The 21,280-nt window shown below is 39.2% G+C and overlaps 1 protein-coding gene across 3 annotated transcripts in view; it reads right to left on the minus strand.

The window, feature by feature from the left end:
- Nucleotides 1-19,809, minus strand: part of FAM149A (family with sequence similarity 149 member A) — a 41,067-nt gene extending 21,258 nt beyond the window's left edge. The window contains exon 1 of one of the 3 annotated variants that reach the window (XM_016143929.2): nucleotides 18,254-19,809. In XM_016143929.2, coding sequence (XP_015999415.2) covers nucleotides 18,254-18,918 — 665 coding nt within the window. In that variant the 5' untranslated portion in view covers nucleotides 18,919-19,809. Of the gene's footprint in view, nucleotides 1-1,626; nucleotides 5,081-18,253 lie in introns of those variants that run through there. The other 2 variants (XM_016143928.2, XM_016143930.2) reach the window with 2 other exon arrangements.
- Nucleotides 19,810-21,280: the final 1,471 nt, after the last annotated feature.

Below are 21,280 nucleotides of genomic sequence, written 5' to 3' on the forward strand. Positions count from 1 at the left end.
AAATAGATCCTCTGCTGCATGCATTCATTTCCACTTCTCTTGCTTCTAATATCTCCTCTCTTTTAGCAACTTGAAAACAAACTCACTAATCTTAAGACACATGCCTGTTTGTTTGTTTTGTTTCCAGTGAACAATAACTATTCCTCCAAAAAATTTACCCCTTTTATTCAGGGGATGGTGAGGGGAAGTTTCAAAACTAAGGAGAAAATTGTTGACAAAATGGAAGAACTAATTTTTCTCCTCACATTACACCACATTTGCCAAGATCAGCATTCCCGCTCACATCAAAGTGTAGAAAGGACAAGAGGTCTTCAGGATGCAGGGATGCTGGAGTGGGGGTCAGGGAATTACTATAAAACAGATGCCTTGAAACACCATCTACTTCCACACCATTTCTCTAACTTTTTTCTTCTCTGCTCTTCCCAGCTTCTTCAAAGTGTCTATACTTCTGTGGAACTTCCTGAACTTCAGAGTTCAGTGTAGTAACATTTGACCACAGAATTCAGAAGAATTCTGAAAAGGAATTTTAACTCATCCACTTAATGACTGCCCAAGGTCTCAAAGAAGAGATGGAATTGGTTCCCAGACCCAGGCCACCTGACATGCATGTCTCTCCACGGACCTCAAATTACTGACATTGTGAACTGAAAACAGAATCTGCAAAATTTGCCTTTCTTTTTAATGTCTAGTTTCGATTCTTTGGTTTCTCTGTCGTCCAACCACGTGTTGTACTGTTATTTCATGCAAAATATTGAGTATCTTTAATTGCCTGTAAACTCTCAATTGCTACATAAACCACACAGTATAAGAAAGTGTACACAACTTACAGATGTGTCTTATAAATATCTTAAAATGTGAATGTGGCAGAATACGTATTAAGATTTTTTTTCATAATGCATGACATATAACAGTCATAATAGTTCCTATCTCTACTGCTTATATTCTAGAGATGATAAAATCCAGCTAGTTTGTACATTTAAGGCTGTTCATTTGGAGACAGGACTTAGTTTTAAGAGACTGAAGTGCAACGCTGAACCATATTGTATTAATTTGTTGGCGCATGAGAGTTAAGGCCGAGTCCCAATCTCTATATAAGTCACTTCATTCTAGTTGTCAAAGAAATGATTCAACCATCTTCTTTTACTTGTAAAAAGCTGCCTCCTGATAGCCCACGAATCTCTTCCACTTTGCCTTGCAGGAATTCAAGTATTAAACAGTGATCCCGGCTTTCAAAATTTTGCATTTTTGCTCAAAAGGATTGTCTGAAACGAGCGAGCACTGCACTTTGAATGAGTTGGAATGCAGGATAGACTGGCTGTCACGAGGCTGTTTCTCCTATAAAGAACTCACGCTCCTTTGACTTAACAGGCGAACACCCTAGGAGTAACCTTGGCTCTGGAGACTGGTGGAGAGTTCATCTCGGATGAGATGGATACTTCTGAGAGGAAGTGAGCAACCTCACTTGGGAAGACTGAATAAACATATCCACGAGAAATCTCACGTTTGCATGCAAGGAATCAGAACAGATGGATTCCAGCTTTTCAGGCAGAAAAAATATCACTCACATGGCACAAAAATATGACACGACAGAGTTCATACCACTTCCCTTCCCTGATAAAGACTTACCCAATCACAATCAGCCCCAGGCCTGCGCTCGCGTCCCCTGGGCCGGGCCCCGCGCCTCGAGGCCTGGGCGCCACCGGGCGCGCACACCCCGCGCCGGCCGCCTGCAGGTGACGGGGGGTCGCGCGTCCCCGCGTCCCCGAGGCCCCGGTTCTCCGCCCGCCCAGCGCTGCGCCCCCAGCCCCTCTAGCCCCGCACATGCCGCCGAGTCGCGTCCGGAAACCCAGAGACTTGAGCAGCGTGTCCAGGGGCGCTCCCCGGCGGGTCTGCGAGGCCCATGGGCGCCGCTGCTCGCTGAGCGCCCGGGGTTGCTTCCCACTGCAGATCTTTCGGCCCCCGCAAAGGCCAGATTCCTGTGCGGCGGGGCGACGCCTCCGTCCCCTCCGCGCACGCCTTTCCCTCCTCCTCCTCCCCGGGTCGCACCACTGTCCGCAGAGGTCCGGCTGGGCAAGGTGGCGGGTTCCCAGCGCCCCCTCTTCCAAAGCCTGGTCGGGATCCCCGCCCCCACCCGCCTTCTCCCGGCGCTCTGTCCACCGCCCACTTTCCCAGGACCCAGACCGCCGGAAAAGCACGTGGTTCTCTGTTCCCGCTGCCAGAGGCCAGATTTCATAGTCCACTGACCGCGCTCTGGCCGCAGGCCACGTGGCGCCTGCCCCACCTCCCTCTGCGGCCTCCAGTGAGCCTGGGTCTGGCCTGCCAACCCCTTTCCCCGGGGGCTGTCTGGGTGGGTCTTTCCGGATAAGTGTTTGTTGTCCTTAAAATAGAATTTCTCAGACTTGGCAAATACAAGATGCTAAGCCGATTACTAGGAATTCTAGGTTAAATTATGCAACCAAAGATGTTTTCTTTCATATCCTCTATCTTCAAATAGATGTTTTATCTCATGTAGTTCAATAACTTGTCTAAAAACCAGAGACGTACTTGTGTTTTGGTTTATTAACATGTGCTTGTTTCTATCTTGGAGTCATACAATTATACCAGGACCAGAGGAACTGGGTTGTGTTGTGAGACAGCAAAATTACCAGGACACCATTTTCATAAACTAAAAGAAAAAGGACCGAATTAACTGAGGTAAAATACATTTTAAAGCAAGGTGTGAAAGGGCGGAGTCTACCTATAGCATGCCTTTCCCATTAAAAGATTTTTTAATAATTATAACTAATAAAGTGGATGCTGATACACTTTCCTGGCTGTCCTCTGTAGCCATTCTCTTTTGAGATCTGAGGTCTTCTAAATCTGAACAGGTACAAAAAAGCCCACCTAATCCTCCTGCTCAGTATCTTGCACTTACAGAGCTAAACCACGCTTGATTTTTTCAGTAGTGAAAAATTCAGTTTATTTATTTTGAATATAACCTTTAAGGGACCTTTCAGATGATGAGAAGAAACCACTCCCAACAACAAAACAATCATCCGTTTCTTGAACTAAGGATACTAGGATCCTCACCATGTTTATAGATAATTAGTAAGTTATTATAAATTCTAAAAGTAATGAGATTTTAAAGACTGCTACGTATAGGTATACTTGCAGGGTTGTATATCATAAAAACTGATGGTATCTGAAGTAAACATATCTTCTAATGCTAGTTATATGTAAAGCGATACATGACGGGGAAACAAAACATGATTCATGCATATGGTAGCTGCTTTTCTGTTTAATTATTTAACATCCATACTAGATAGATACAATTATCCAATTTTAGTGATGAAAATATTGAAGGCAGAGACTTTAAGTACAGTGTTCAAGGTCACTCAACTAGGATGTGGTATGTGTGTCCCAGGTATTTATTACTGTGACAAACTACTCCCGTTTTAGTGGATTAAAACACCTGTCATTTTATGGTCACAATCCACAGAATTCAGGAATTTCAACAAGACTTGGCTGGGTGATTCTTTTACTTCATTTGGCATCGACTGGGGTAAATCAGTGGTATTCAGCTGTCTTCTGGGCTAGTCCAGAGGGTCCAAGAAGGCTTCACAAACCTATCTTTGGGGCTAGGGGATCCCAGGGAGACTGTGCACAAATGGGCCCTTTTTCTATGTAGTCTCAAGACATTCCCAAGTGGTTTAGCCAACAGGGCAGTCATAACTTCTACATAGCAACTCGGGGCTTGAGGAAACCAAGGCAAAAGCTGTCATCTTTATTAAAGGCTTGCCTGAAACGGGCAGTATCACTTCGACTGTACTCCATTATCAAAGTAGTCACAGATCCAATGTATTGGAAAAGAGAAGCCACCTCTCAATAGGAAGAGTGTCAAAGAATTTGCAGATATCTTTACTCTGCCATAATCCACCTTCTGGCCACACGTTATTCACACTCCTCTTGCAGGCGTGCACACCATACTCAGGCCTCTCAAGAATCTCAATTATGTTCAAGCAAGAACACTGAGGCTCCTCCTTGGGGCATTTCCTCTGGACCCAAAGACCAGTGGATTAAAGGGACAAGCCAGCAGCCTCCCACAAACTGCACGATGGTGAGATAGAGACAGATAACCACAATTCACACTCATTTGAAAAAAAAAAAAAGGAAGCAAGAAACATGGCTGTCATTGGTCCACAGCTGTTCGAAACCCAAGCAGGCTCAAGTTGCCCATTCCTTGATTAGGACCCACTTCTGCTCCTGGACATCTTTTCATCTCTTAGCTTGCCTTCCAGGCTCTTCTTTCTACCCTTTGAGACATCCCCATGAGTATGAAAAGGTCCAGGTTTGTAACTAAGAATGCTCTGGGCTTGCTTCTTTCAAGAGAAGGTTGGGGTGGGGAGAACAAAAGTCTGAGTCCCTCCTAGTCCAAGCTGGTAGTGCTTCCACCACTCCGCCAATATAATTCTCTGATGTAAATATTGTGCTTTTCTTTGAATTTTCTCAGAGTTCACTTCACTAGTCATAAGCCACATTGACCTTTCTTTCTGAGACAGAAATATATTTCATTGAATCCAATATATCTAAAATATTATTTCAAGGTGCAAATCAATATAAAATTTGAGATATTTTAAATTACTACAGATTTTAGACTTACCAGGCCTCCACAATCATGTGAGCTAATTCCTTAAAATAAGTCTGTTTCTATCTCACTATCTTTCTCTATATCTATTTATGTATCTACCTGTAAATATATCTCTATATATCTGTAAATAGAGATGGAGATATAGATGTAGACATAGATACAGATGCATCTAATTGGCTCTGTTTCTCTGGAGAACTTTAATACAGTGGTGAAATTGGAATGGAATACAGAGTTTCATTCATAACAATGCATGAATGTTGGTTCATTAATTGTGGCAGATGTATCATCATAATATAAAGTATTATTAATAAGGAACAACTTTTCTGTAAATTTAACACTGTTCTAAAATATAACTCCTCTGCACATTTGAATATATTTTACAAGTTAGTAACTGCTTTCCAAGAAGACCAATAAAACAATATCATGTTTTATTATTTCAATGTGAATAGTATAAGAAACTTAGAAAGTGGTAGGTAAACTATGAAGCTTATATAAAATTATAAGAAAATATGGAATTAATATAGTATTTAACATAAAAAATGAAAAAACTAGATGGCAAAATTTATAAAAACATTATTTTTACATGTTTATGGGAAATTATAGTGAGTTATATCTGACATTAAATAATAGAAATTTGCTTTATATGAAATTTTTTTCTAAGAACAGAGCCTATGCAAAGCAAAATACAACTATATATACTTGATTCACTTTGGATTAGAACATTCTTGTGCAAAATTGCTAGAAAGCCACTAGATGTCAATCTTTCCTATCTTTATCATTTTAAAAACCATGCCAAATCTTTTTGCAAAATTTAAGATTTAGTAAAAATTCATTCCAGTACACATGTAGAATCCTGTATGGATCAGAAATCACAATTTGCAGTGAACAATTCTAGGATGCACAGCTAACAGACAGTGTCTAGCATACACCATGAATGGAGTGCTCTCACAGGCAGGCAAATAGGGTCAAGAACCTACACACCTTACTTCTAACCCTCACAACAACCTGAAAGGTGGCTAGTTTTTTTTTTTTTTGTACAGAGAAGCAATATTAAGTATATCATCAGGGGTAAACAGTTTTATCCAGATTGTCCACTCTAAAAGATTCATCTCAGATCTAATTTGCAGATTTCTGTTAAAGTTCCCTTTTCATAAAGATGTTCTGTGGACATCTATTATAGATATATCAAAACCATTCTTTAATAATAGTCATTGCATTTCTTTAATATTTGCCATATCCCTGTCCATTTTAAGCACTTGATATATGCTAATGTATTTAAGCTTCGTGATCACTCTTTGAAGAGGGGAATACTGTTAGCATTATTCTGCAGATTCATAAACTTAGGCACAAAGAAGTGGATGGTGTGGCAAATGCACATTCTAGCTTAGGATGTTTGCAACAAAGCTTACACCACACTTCTATGCAGGATATCCCCCCCTGCAAAAGCCCTCTGTGAATAACAAAGAGAAACTAAAGCTCACTATATTTAGCAAAGAATAAAAAATCTTTTTAAATTTAAAAGAACACTGTACCTAAAAAGAGATAGCAGAAGGAAAAAGTATTCGATTTTTAACATAAAGAGTGTAGAAAACTTAGAAAATCCCAAGTAATCTATGAGGTTGACAGCTTTTTTTTAATCAAATTATAGAAGGATATAGAATTAGGATATTATTAAAAACAAAACACCTGTATTGGTTATTTAAAAACTCAACAACTTCTAAATAAGTGCTGAATTCAATCAAGAACAATAATTATTAGGTGAGAGCATATGAAACTGCCAATAGCATACTGTTTTGAACCAGAAAAACAGAAATTTTATGTTTCAGCTAATACATTGGGTAAATGGGTTTAATAATATTTATTAATATTCAATATTTTTTCTTACTATTAACCATTTACTTTATGATATTTTAGTCAATAGAAAGTGAAAGAAAACAGAAACAATTCAAAAACTGGAACTGGAAATAGACTTCAGCCAGTCTAATCAACGCCATCACAACTATGCCTGGTGGGAAGAAAGAGATTCTCAGAGATCACGCAAAATTCTACTGTTGCCTTTAAAGTAACTGTCATAAATACAGTATTTGTAATTGACTTTCATGACAAATTTGCCACTACAAAATTTCTTCAATACTCCTCTTCAATGGTTCTGAAGCAGAAAATTAGCTCGAAATCACCACAGAATTGCGATACATAGCCTATTTTTAAAGAATAATTGATTCTCTCATATGATAGAGAAGCTGACAAAGTGGATTAACTCTTTCCATTCAGCAAATGAAGGGAAACTTGGGAAAATACTAGGAAGGGCAAATGAATCGATTTATTCTTTTCGGTTACAAGGAGTGAAACTCACTCATGTTAACCTCTTGTAATGAGTGGTATGAACTCGGAGAACAAGGTGATGATAATGAACGTATTTTATTTCCTGGGAAGTATTAAAATGGAAATATTAAAAACAAGAATCCAGATCCCACAGGAGTCCAGGAAATGTTACCCGAACAGGAATTTAAGGGAGGGACAAAAATGGCAACACAGCAGGCTTTCGAAGATGGAGAATTTGAGAACTCGAAGGCCATTCAGCCTCTTAGGCAGCTAGAGAACAGGCCAGCTTCTCGCCCTCCTGGCGATACAAGTTTAGGGACTGTGGCGAAGGTGCCGTGATTACTAACGTGATTCAGCTCCTCTGTGTTGCTGCTTCAACATCTCACCCTCTATGCAATATTTCCTCTTGACCTTTGCTTCTGGGCTTTTGGTGGTTAACGATCCCACGTATCTCATCACCTCTGCTCTCTACATTCTCTCAGAGTATCCTTCAGCTCCAGTTAATAACAATATTACTAATAATTACCTAACATTTATTAAGACCTCATATTTCAGCCAAGCCCTCTGCTAAATCCCTTATGTGAATGACCTCATCTGAAAGGAGTGCCTACTAACTCTCCCTCCCTCACAAATTCTCATCAGAAACATATTTCACTACGTTTTCATCCCTTCTTGGGGGAAGTTTCCCCTACCAGTAGTCCCCCACCTTTTTGACACCAGGCACTGGTGCTCCTATGAAAATCTAATGCTTGATGATCTGAGGCGGAGCTGAGGCGGTGATGCTAGCGCTGGGGAGCAGCTGGAGATACAGATGAAGCTTCATTCCCCACCTGTTGCTCACCTCAGTTCCCAACAGGTCACGGACCGGTACTAGTCTGGGTCCTGCAAGTTGGGGACCCCTGCCCTAGCCCACTTCGCTGATTGCTGGCCAGCTAACAGACTGACTGTCTTCCTCAAATTTCCATGCTTGGCCTCATGAGCTAAAGAAAAACAGCATCATCACTCTGTATTTGAGGAACTGCCTAAGGCTATTTCCCTCAGCAAAAGGCTTTGGTTGAAAGTTTCACCCAAACGGATATGGATGTGGCAGACATCTTAGTAATAAAGACTGTGCTTATTCAGTGAGAAAGATATACCTCATGATGGTGGATGGCCAGCACATATCTTAAAACAGTGAGCCAAAGACCTGAACTACCATTATCGTTTAGAGAAAAAAATACTGAGACCAAAATAAAAGATTTGTGAGATGTTACCAGCAAAGATCATGGCAGTTCAGTCATCAGTCCATATTATTGTAAACCCATTACCATGCTGTGTTCTATAGAAATGGTAAAATGTTGAGAGCCACCTTTACCCCACCTCTCACCTCTGTCCTAGAGGAATACAGTTAGGTTGAATTTCCTACTCATAAAAATCATTATTTATATGTATTGTGGGGTCTTATAATAACTGTATCCTTTTCTGACCAAAGCTACACCTCTCTGAAGAGTAGACGATGCAGATAACAAAGTGACCACGCACTACCAAGTTCTTCATCTTTTGTGTGAGCATGTATCCCCTTCTCCGACACTTCATATAATTTTAGCTATTTCAGACCACAGATTTTAAAAATAAAACTTTAGTGGATCAATTTCAGCTATTGTCACCGTTTTGCTTAATGAAGTCGTGTTGTAACAAAAGAGAAGAAAGTGATTGTCTCTTACATACTTGTTAATACAAAATTCTTTGAAATCACACTGTTGACTGTCAAGGACTATGACGGATCTAGGATTTTACTCTGCTTACAAACTAATCCATTAGCTTGCCACAGTTTTGTGGATGCTTAGAGAACACATGAGCATCCCAGGTCAGAGATGGAAGGCTTTATTACTTATAACAAAAGCAATAGCCAAAATATCAGCATTGTTGCTGGTTCCTTAAACCTCAGTTCCCACAGAGATAAGTGTTGGTCTCAGATAGATGCTTGCACATGCAGTGGATTACATTACAGGAGAGGTTCTCAGGAGCTTTGAGGGATAAATCAAGAGTTAAACTTACTCATCAAGTCCAAGGTTAAACTCTACCACAAGGTCAAGACAATAACAAAAGGATTAGAAGTAGAACTTTGATGAAGTTAGAAGAGAGTAAGGACAAAGGACAACTGCTGGATATAGACTGACAACACAAGGGTCATTTTTTTAGCCCAAAACAATTGGTGTGAATGTGAGAGGCAGACTGATAGGACAGACACAATGTATGTTTGCAAACATTGGAATTCGGTAATTGCCATCAATATTCTTTTACATCTTGAATAGAGTCCCATGATTTTTTCAATGTAATTTTGATATGGTCTATTAAAAGAAATTTCATTATAAAGAACTGAAGTTAATGCTTAATTTAAAAATTATCTCTTTAATTAATCTTTAAAATAAATATCTCATTATTAGATTTTTAGATCATCAAAATTACATCATTTATGTTAGAAATCAACAACCAAGAAAGATTCAAAATATTAAGTGTTATGTGAAAGAAATACACTCATTAGATAAACATGAATATAAGTGCCTGGCAAGGATTACAGTTGTCAATATTTAATTATAAGACTTCTTTTAAACCCTTAAGTGAACCACCTAATTACGAAAATGCTCACGTGCAGGTATATCCTTTCCCCTTGCAGGGGTCATATCTGATTCCTTCTGCTCCATTTTTTTTTTTTCTAATAAGACATGTTTCTTATTACTGTCTTACTAAAATGAATAAAATATTTGATTAGCTATTAACTGTGCACAAAATAATTTATAAAAACACACATGTATATATAATAAGCCAGAAAGAACAAAACTAATGCTTTATTTTAAAGTAGTTATGTTTTTTATGATAAAAGCCATTTGTTATCTGTACTTCAAAATGGACAAAACTGAGCGTTAAAGTTTGTCTCCTTATCCGTATTAATAAGAATATTATTCTGAGGAAGTTACTTTTATATTACCTATTTAAATGATTTTTATTTTTCAAATTTATTTTTACTGGAAAGAGTATAATTTCTTAGAGTCAGTTTTGTCCCAGGAAAGAATATCACCGATTACCTTAGAAATAGATTTTAATCCTCATTACTATCTTAAGCATTTGTTAAAAACTCTTGCTTACAAATATGTGTGGACCATATACATTGACTGCCTGGATTTAAATGTTACATTGTCCACAAATTAGCCATGTGGAATTAGACAATTTCTTTTCCTTTCTGAGTCTCAATTTCTTCATCTGTAGAATAAAAATAACATTCCTACATTGTATATTTGTTTTGGGGATTCATGATAATATCTATAAGAACATGCATGCATCATTCAATACCTAGACATGGAAATACCAGTTCTCATTTCAAATACTAAGAACCTTGGCTTTGTAGAATAATACGTATTTGAACAATGCTCTTGTCAGTCAGTGAAACAGAATTACAAAATGTTAAGTCTAGTAAATAAAACAAAAGTCTGACTGAGGCAGACCTGCTTCTTTAAAATATACTTCATATACTTCATATACTAAAAATAAACTTCCCTAGGATTTACTTTTATGCATAAGTTTGGCAATGACATTACCATTTTTAGGGGGAAGGGCACATTTTATTCAATATAGACTCTTATTTAGACGATATTACAAAAATTATAAAAGAGTCTTGTATATACATGAATGGTTTCTAATACTTCACTGTTTGATATTAGAAATTTGAACTGAATATTGCATTTTAAAATAACTCTCTGGATGTGGTTTCATAGTGTAGTGATTAGCACATCTGCTTTACATGCAGAAGGTCCTGGGTTTGTGCCCCAGTGGAGCCAAGGTCCATGGTCTACCACCTTGAAAAAGCATGGTTTGTACTTAGATGGGAGACCACTTAGTAAGACCAGGTGCTGTAGGTATAAATAATAATAAAAAATAAAATAAATCCCTGATTTAGTCTTCTATACACCTAGTGACATTCTCTGAAATATAGTTATTAGTATTAAAAACCTGATGTAAATTGTGAGCTTCCAAGGTGAAGTTTGTCCTTATCCTTGTTACCACCATTATAATAAATTTAAGATGACAATGATCCTAAGAATATATATGTATATATATACATAAGAGAATATTTTATTTAGTTCATTTTAGGGATAATAATCTGTTGATTAAACAACAGTAGAGAAAGTCTTACTTGACTTTTTCTCGTCTTCGCCAAATACCATCAATTTCTTTCCCAAGTTCACAACTAAATATTTATTCATTTCAAAGCCTTAATATAATTTCTGTGCTTTCTTAAATATGACATCTTCATTGACTGTTTCTACCTCTTAAGAACAAAGGGCCACTTTTGAATTTTTTCAATACATATTTAATGAATAGCATTTATTCATTTATTTAATGAATAGCACAAAGCACTTAATGAATCGAGTCCTATTTAACATATGTCTGTATAATACCCAGTATTCCTAGTGCCATAAAACATTCGGACAATTTTTTGCTACAAAGCAAGATTGTTGTCTATGGATTATAAAATTATTCATTCATATACAAAGAGGTACAATTTGGTTCTCATTGAATGAAACAAATATCTACACTGCACTGATGAGGGGAATAAAAAAGAGTGTTCTCTGTATGTGAAGGATGTGTGGTAGACTATTTTTAAATGTTAACTGATATTTTTTTCTTAATGTTTTTCCATTCCACACTGAGTAATCCAAAACTCTTTTGTTTATTGCTTCAGAAAACATAAAATGCAGTAGTGTGTTTTTGCCCCTTAATTTTTACATTTTTTAAAGCCTCTGCTTAAAAGATTGGTATGGATTTTAAGCGAAGAAAAAGATTTAGGAAGAATCGGATATATCAGGAATATTTTTCTCATCAATCTTTAGAAGGGAAACAGATTCCCTGAAATGAGGAGGTAATGCTGTGGGCTCAGATTTTCTGTCTCCAAGAAAGGAAATCTCAGGGAAGTTAGGGAACGGGAATGTGTGACTTGAGGGACCACCACAAACCAATAGTCCCTTCAGGGACACTGTACCCTACAGAATGTACCCAGCCAGGAGGTTGATTAGTGGTTGAAATCTAGTCAGCCCTTTACTTGATTTGTGCCACGGCTCAGTGATGGGTCTCCCGCAGGAAGGAACATCTCTTCTCACTCCCATGGGATAGAAGGGCCCTGAAACCATGATTCAGAGGTACGAAATTCAGACCTCTGATGAGCTGGAGTATGAGGTGACGGCTGACCTAAGATAGGTTTGTGGGCTAAGAAATCGGAGGGGGTTTGTGCCCTGATCCTTCTGTACAGCTTGGGTAAAGTGATAGGATCCCAGAGGGAAAAGAAAGGCTGTGTGGTGTGGATTGGCATTCTCCTGGAAGTCCTGTGATGGAGGAGGTTGGTATGAGAGCAACAGGCTGACTTCAAAGGGCTCCAATGAGTACTACAGAAGCAAGGGAGAAAAAATGACCAACTCGAAGGGCCTTTGTGGATATCTGCATGAGACCTGGGTTATAAAGAAGGACAAGATGAGATTGTGGACATTTCTGTGGATCCATGAAAAAAGAGTGAGCTCCTTCCCTACCAGTAAATGTCCTGGTCCCAGAAAGATGCCAAAGCCTAAGTAAGATAAAGTTGGGAGAAATCTCAGATAACAGTTTTAGCTTCTACTGCTGTGGTAAAATATGATCTGCACACTCACCAATGTGTGGCCAAGCTCTTCAACATGTATCATACCAATATCTTTATTTTTATCGGCTTCATTCAGAAAGCCCCTTTATCTCTCGTGTTCTTTATTACTAGAGCCTCCCTTCCATCTCTCTGTGGTTACACTCTCTTATGCATTAGTTTAATTCTTCTAAAGCTCAACGGTGTTCATGCCACTTAAATGCCTAAAAACATTTAGTGGCCTTTTCAGTGTTTACTAAACAGAGTCTGATATTCAAGGCTTTCTCCAGTTTTCTCTTAATGCCTTTTTAAATACGATCCTCCTAACTAATTGAACTCCTTATATGTCACATAGCATTGTACCTCCATGCTTTTGCTCATACAGTATTATTCTCCTAGAATGTCCACAAGTCTCTATTTAACCCTACTTGACACATTCTTTGTGACTCAAATTCCTGACCCCCTCTCCTTTCCCATAAGCTGTGGCCATCTTCCTCTCTCTTAACTATCTGCTCATGGCAATTTGTCTAAAATCCCTCCTGGCTTGTCCATCTTATTTTCCCTACTCTTTGATGATAAGATCCATTTCCAACTCTTTCTTAATAACTCAAAAAGTCCAGCTCCATCTGGGTTTTAGGTGGACTAGATACTTTACAAATACAGGTTGATAATTAATGTTTGGAAAATAATATATTTATCTTTCCTGCAGATCATAGCAATAAAGTGTACAAAGGATGCTATCGAGGGTGATAAATAAAAATATATTGAAAATAATGAGAACTATAAACTAATAGTAATACTTTTTATTGCAAGGCTTACATACCAGTCACTTAAGAGAGAAGTTTTATATATTATCTCTTTTAATAGTACAATATCTCTTAAATGGATGTTATTGTTAATTCTAATTTTATGGGAAAACGAAACTTAAAGAGGTTAATTAAGTAAGGTACTCAAAGTGAATACTTAATTGGTATTTTATTCTTAGTATTCTCAGAAAGTTTATAAAATGAGATTTGACTCAAAGACAACTTGACTTTAAACCTATATTCTAAAAAATATACTAATTTAAATTAGCTATTACCATTTTAGAACTACAAAGAATTCAAATCCTATATCATATGATTGTTCTTATGAATCTAGCACATAAAAATGTTAGCTATTATGTTAGAAAAATTCAAAATGTATTCTTTAAATACATAGCAGAAAGTGTAACTATAAACTCAAATATAACTTTTGCAGTCTTAACCATAATAAGAAGATCATTTAAAGTTTAAGAAACTATTGCAAAAGACAGAAACAACAAAATTGTTTTCCTGGATTTGAGAAAATGTTAAACACGGACAACTAAGTCGAGTACTACTATTTTTAATGAAGACAATGGTCATATGACTTTAATAGAAAGTAATAATCATATGACAATTGTCTACTGAGCTCACCATTCATCCCTGTGGAAATACAAAGTCCCAGCAGAAAGCATTACTAACTTTGGAAAAACTCCAAGACGACAAAAGCAAAAAGCTCTAGACAACGCTCATTCTTAAAGAAAGATACTTAAATTGCCTCTAGATTTTTATGAGATTAGTAACTCATGAAAGTGGATTACATGAGGAAGAAAATATTTTTATTAATTATTGTAATAAATTTTATTCACTGTCTTTTGTGAACATGTGTTGCCTCAAAAGTCACAGGACAGACAAAGAGTTAATAGTCTAAAAAGGAAGTAGGATATAAAAATAAATCACAAGATTACCAGGTAAAAATGGGCAAGAGCTATACAAAGGGTTATGTATGATTTGTGATGCTACTAATAATTATGTATTGTCTTCAAAAATTAAAAGTTCAATCTCAGAGTAGTAAACGTTTCTTCTAGGTATTATACAGCAATCAGTGGTAATACTAATTAAGGTAACCTTTATCAACTGTAAGTCATGCAGGGAAAATGATGAAAGATTAGAGTGTACTCTAAATAATCTGTTTTCCCAAATAACTGAACTAAAAGATGCCATTTATTAAAGTTATATGATAAATGTAAATGAATTTTTTGTCACTCTTTTCTGCACCTGGAATGTAACCTTTAACAAAACATGTTCTCAAATTTAATTTCTGTGCCAAAAAGCAGATAACAATTATAGATAACATTTTGAAAGCATGTTTCCATGTATTAGGCATTAAACATATTATTTCAATTAATTTTTGGAACATCCCTATGAGAAAAGTCTTATTATCATCTCCATTTTATCAAAGTGTAATATCTACAGTTTGGAAAACAGAATAACTTGCCCAGAATGACAAGCTACCAGATAGTTTGAGATTGGAATCCAATTTATCTGATTCCTGGGCCCTGAGGCGTCATTCCAACTTTAGGCTGCCTCAGTAATGGATAAATTAAGAGATAAGTCCAAGCATTCATTTTATTCCTAGCTAAGTTAACAAGTTCTGCAGGCAGTTACTGTAATATTTCCACACTAATGTGACTGTAACCCTGGAACTCAATCACTCAAAATAGCAATAATTATGTGCTGACAACAATAACTTACAAAAGATATAAAGACTTCCTGACCACATGAAGTTGACCATCCACCAACATTCATATATAGCAATTTCTATTTAGCTTCCTACCTACCTTATCTAAGGTTAGAAATTCTTATACTTCCAGAACGGAAGATAGAATAAGACCTTTTAGGACAAATGGTGAAGAGGGATGGGCAAGACTGAAAAACAGTGTAAATGAGGTACGAAGGGCACTTCGTGAAGGTGAAGGTAAAGAAAGTGCCGGAGGGGATGCGAGAGAGAGATAAGAAAAGAACTTAACATGCTCAGCCTCTGGTTCACATGTGGCAGCCATTTCACGTGGAATGAAAGGTCAAACTTTCATTGAGCCATTTCTTTATCTAATCAATGAATCCGAGATAAAAACTCATGCTGCTGTGTTGCATCTCAGTGGGGGAAAAAAGGCTCTGAATTGAAAGTTTGCATATTTCTCCACCAAATTAATTTCACTATGTTTGGTTGTAACAAAGGCCAAGTAGGCAATCAGGTCAAATGTAAAATGCATGAGTTTTCTTTGAAAATGTATGAACTATGAATAAGGGTTTCCTTTTGTAACTGAGGGTGATGATTTTAAAATTAATGTTTCTCAAAGGTTTGTTTACATTTGTTCGTTTACATGTATCCACATCCTCCTTACCTACTCTTTTTTTATTCCTACTCCTATTTTTTTTAAATTTAAGTATAGTTGGTATACAACATTGTATCAGTTATATTAGTTTCAGGTGTACAATATAGTAATTCAACATTTTTATACTTTATAATGTGATCACCCCACTAACTTTAATAATTATGGTGATTGTGCAAACTTATCACAATATTATTTACTATACTCCCCTTCACCTTTTCACCCATTTCCCTAGCCCCTTCTCCTCTGGTAACCATTCCTTACCTGTTTCTACGAGTCTGTTTTTGTTTTGTTTTTGTAGATTTCACATATACATGAAACTACGCATTATTCATCTGTCTCTGTCTGACTTATTTCACTTAGCATAATACCCTCTAGGTCCATCCATAATCCTAAAATTCATATGGAACCACAAAAGACCACAAATAGCCAAAGCAATCTTGATATAGAACAAAGTCGGAGTTGTCACGCTCCTACTTTAACCATCTCCCACCTCCATGTCCTTGAGCTTTAGAAAACTAAGTACAGTATTTTAATATTAATCAAGCAGGTTAATATTTAGTAGTAGCTATCTGCAAATTGACAGGAGAGGTGGTAGTTGTATAATTTAAATCCATTGCTGAATGATGTTTGTTTATTCAGCGTTATACATAGCCACCCCAAAAATCCAAAATATACTTCAAGGTGCAAGAGGCCTGTAGTATTGAAGGAAAAAGCACCTTAATATTTTCTTTTTTTTCTCTACTCTCTTTGTAAACTTTATGATTAAAAAAGGAATGAGGTATAAAAGAAATGGAATATGACTATTTCCACATGTAAAAAAGAAAACTGGTGTACTCGGAAGGCTGTCTGATATCCAACAGAGGGAACAGACTCTGCCAGAAAGATCCTTGAATGCACATATCTGTGCATATTAATTCTCATAGCAATTATGTAAAATTAAGGTCTACATTTTCCATACAATTGGATACATTTACCAATGCAAAATAGTTACTTTTTAAAATAATGCCAAATGTAGTGTTATTCAAAAAGTATCTATTTAAAAAGTTTAGACAATACAAACATGGACTAAGAGGCTCAAGAATGGAAACCAACACCAGTTCTCACACTGGCAACACAGAATGTTTCAGGGTCTGTTTGTAAAAAGCAAGAAGACTAGAGTTTAAGGTCACTGTATAGATCCATTTGCTCATAAAACATTAATTGCATAAATGTTAAGGACCAGTAGCTAATAACAAAGGTGTAATTCCTCAGGCATACCTATTCTAGCCACATATTCAAATGCAACTGATTTTTCTTAGGAGGAAAAAACAAAAACAACAACAACAAAAAAACAATGAGTTGATTAATGTATTTCATAATGCAATGTTTAAAATGAAAAGAAACACTTATGTAACTACTTATTTTAGCACTGAAATGAATGTCACCCAGTTTTGTAAAATTGTAATTATTTAAATTATGAATGTGTTAGAATTGGTCTTAATACAAAAGTTTTCCAGTTAATTTTTTGGGGGGATGGGGATGCTTCTCTGCTAGTAGGCCTATTTCTTTCACTAGTTTATAATGCAGAAATCTCCATTTGGGAATGGGCCATTCTAGTCTGCCTTTAACCATTTTGCTATTCTTTTGTAGGATTCAGAAGGCTGAACATGTTTGTACCCACTTAAGAATAGCCACATGTTCTCCTCATTAAAAAATAAAATTCACCTTAATTCAAAAATACATATTTTATAAGAAGAATATTATCATTACTTCTTTTGGTGTGTGTGTGTGTGTGTGTGGTGTGTGTGTGTGTGGTGTGTGTGTTGAGGGAAGTGTCAATTCCCAATGAAACGGTTGTCAGCTTCTCTGGAGAACCTCAAAGCACTATGCAACAACTGAAGAGCTCTAGGGTGTATGTCAGAAATGTCCTGAGCATTACAAATGCTACTGGTGTCAGATGATGTTACACATATGTAAATTAACTGCATGCTGCACAAAAGAAACCCATCCCACTTGGGATAAGAACGGGACTGATCCCTGAAAAGTAGTAAGGTACCATGTCTTAAAAATCGCAGCTGCCAATGTCATGTATTCGGTTACCCTGCACACCTGCCATATTCTGCATCAGAGAAAGGGTCCTGAAGGCTCCTTTCAAAGTCCTTGAGAAAAGCAGACTATCGAACAATCTGTCAACACTTTAGCTATAAGAGAAACAAAATTCTGTCTTCCTTTCCTTCAAGCCTTGCTTCATCTCCCCTTCCTCTCCGCTGGTAAACAGAAGAGGCTTATCTAGGAGACAGTCGAGCAAAAAGTCTGTTACAGCATATTTGAAAAGAACAGAAATGCATGGAACAGGAAAAGTGCAAGGAGGGAGCCCAGGGGAGTTAGTGGAAGTCATTGCAAAAAGTGCAATTTTCTGAAGGATGCCTGGCAAGGTGGATGTGGCAGGCGGAGGGCTAGGGGTCCCAAGGAAAGTCAGACAGACCTGGACCCTGCTGCTACTTACACTTCTCCGTCGTCCTCCGAGTCGCTGTCCGAGGCCCACTCCTCACCGATGTTGGGCAGGGCGAAGAACAGGGTCTTGGGGCCAGGCCCCGGGGGCATACAAGCACTGTGTTCTTGCTCTCCTGCGGCAGGCTGGCGGGGGTTCCGTGGGCTCAAGGTTAAACTGCTGCTGCCGGTGGCGCCCCTTATCGACGGCAGCGCGGCGCCGACCCCGCCTGGGCCCGGGGGAGGCCGCGCCAGGCCCGCAAGGTGGGCAGGGGAGCCCGCGGCGCTGCCACCTCCGCTGGCGGAGGCCAGGGGCAGGGTTTGCGGCGAGGGCTGGAGCAGGGGCTGGACTTTGGCTGCTCTCGGGCTACTGGGCAGCGAGAAGGGGGTCCCTACTGCTTCTGACGCTCCACTCGGGACCGAGACCGTGGGGTAAGAGGCCGTGAGCACAGGATGGGGTGGGACGGGCATCCCCCGCGAGGCAGAAGGGGAGTCTGGCGGCAGGGCCGGCTGGAGGGTCAGGGTGGAAGCCGGGCTGAGCGCTTTGCCCGCGGGCCCTGCCGTGGCAGCGCCTCCCGAGTGGCTGGAGGAGGCGATCGGCGCGGGGACCGCCGGAGGCGCCGTCGAGGTCTTGAAGATTTTGGCAAAGAGCGACCCAAGGTCCAACACAGCGACCTTCATATCCCAGTCTTGGAAATTCTGTCCCAGACGCTGACTGAACCTCAAGACCACGGGAAACCTGGCCTCGGAGCTCCATCCACCGCAGCCCGCAGGAATCGCGACGAGGAGGCCTGGGGCGGGGCGGGGCGGAGGTCCTGGGGTCCCCGCACGCCGCGGAGCCCGGGGGGCCTCTGGTGCTCTCCCCACGCCGAAGCACGTCCCCGGGCGCTCAGCCCCGCAGCACTTGGGACAGCCCTTCCCGACGCCCTAACGACCTGCAGATCGCTGAGGCTGCTGGCTGCGCAGGGGGCCACGCTCTGCGGGAAGCAATCCCTTCTCTGCCCTGGTGCTGTGAGGCCCCCAAGAACCAAGGGTCCGGGAGCCCACGGAGGGGACGTGCTGCAGCCGCCAGCGCCAGCGCCACCGCGGGCTGAAGGTGGGTATTTGGGCCTCCGCCCGCTGGAGATACCCCGACGGGCCCCCGGGACCGCGCGGGCGGTTGCTAAGCTAAACAAAAACCCTGCTTAGCTCACTGCTAACTGGGCCCCTACTGCAGCTTAGGGCTGTGTCCACAATAGATACCCTGGCTCCCCTCCTCGATTCATGCCTTAAAGGAACACTCTCCAATTTCTACATCACTCTTAGAGCTTCACCAGATTACCTAACCTCTGGGGGTAAGGGATTTGAACAGAGCGCTGGGAAAGACAACCTTACTTCCAAAATATCTAGTCTGACAAGACCATATGTGCCAGGGTAAGGGAGAAAGCCAGCTCTCTGACATGAGAGAAGATTGATTTTAAAAAAAACAAAAACAAAAACAAAACAAAACAAAAAAAGTGTATTCAGGTGAGTGGACTTGAAACAGCGGTGCCACTCCTCCCACCTCAGGGCCATGATCATTATTATTAAGGATGACACAGGGGAACAGGGTGCCTCAACCAAGAACTAGGAAATAACAGTCGGTACTGAGCTAAGTTAGTAAAATCATGATTACATACGTTAGTCTTTTGTAAGTTATCAAACTTAATTCTGAGCTAAAGTAAATTTCCATTGTAATGCCAAGCTTTGCATCTTCTTGTAGACTGCTAACTAATCTACCTATGTTATCCACATCCTGTCATAATCCCTTTTCTGAATCTAAGCTCCATGAACAAACATGTACACTTTTCTGCTTCAAGACTGTGTTACACACTGAGATGGAACAGAGGAGATGTTCTTTTTTCACAGTGTGGAATAATTAGCATCACATCACACACTAAGTGTCAGGTGAGTGTCCCAGAAAACAACTATGGTTACAGTCAGCATTAACTCGGGGAAAGAAGAACATTTGTATACTTAAGAAAGGTATAAAGACAAAGCCAATAAGTGTCAAACTATAAAGGGCCTTGGATGTTGGAAGAAGGAAGAGTGTACAGTTGTCAGCAGGTAAGGCACCAGCACACAGTGAAGAATCAAAAATGAGGGAATGCAGGAATAAGTAACGAACATACCTCAGAACAGCAATGGAAACTAGAGGCACTGGTCTCAGGGTCAGATCAGGGAAGCTGTGCTAACCTCGTCATTATGCAAGGACACCATAACCATCCGTATTTCTCATATTCTCATGTCCCTTTTTCTTAGCAACTCATCAGGTAGCCTTAGAGGTGCGTGAGGTCCATCAGAACATTGGATTATTTTCATGTAGCACTCATGCAGGAATGCAAAACTGTGTTTGTTTGTTTCATGTGGATCTTGCTTCTGATTCATAGAGCAATTAAATCCTCAAAATACTGTGTCACTCTCAATATAAGTAGAATCATTTCTAGAATATGCACTTGCAGTATTTAAGCTGCTTATCATCTGATCGATTCTAGGCCCTCACAGCTGACCAGCCTCTCAAGATGGAGTCCCACTAACATGACTCATAAAATACAGATGCATAAACCCCAACTCAAATGTGTTAACTAAAAATTATGCAACTGCAGTTTTGTCTTTTGCTCCTTCCCTACAAGAGGAATTCCTGCTAAGACTAAATTAAGTTGAAAGATTGTTAAGTGAGCATAGAATCAAAGCAAAGACAGTGTTTAATATGGTTCATGTAAAGGGGACATTCATAATAGAAGCTGATTATCCTCCTCTTTCTTGGAAGAGCAACCCTGCACAAATAGGGGGTCATTCACCTGCCTGTCTTTGGTTCTCTAACGTCAGGTATTTCTATGCTTCCATTAATAACCACTTCCCATTTGTACACATGCTTTTCTTAAGTATATGGAGACTTGATAAAACTACAGAAAATGTGCAAACTCTTCCAGACACTGGCCTTGGAAACGATCTATTTCTAAGGTGCATTTGCAAGTGTATCTTATCTGTTATGGGTTGAATTGTGTCCCTCAAAAGATATGTT

Source organism: Rousettus aegyptiacus, unplaced genomic scaffold (genome assembly GCF_014176215.1).
Source record: "Rousettus aegyptiacus isolate mRouAeg1 unplaced genomic scaffold, mRouAeg1.p scaffold_m13_p_11, whole genome shotgun sequence".
Lineage (NCBI taxonomy): Eukaryota > Metazoa > Chordata > Mammalia > Chiroptera > Pteropodidae > Rousettus > Rousettus aegyptiacus.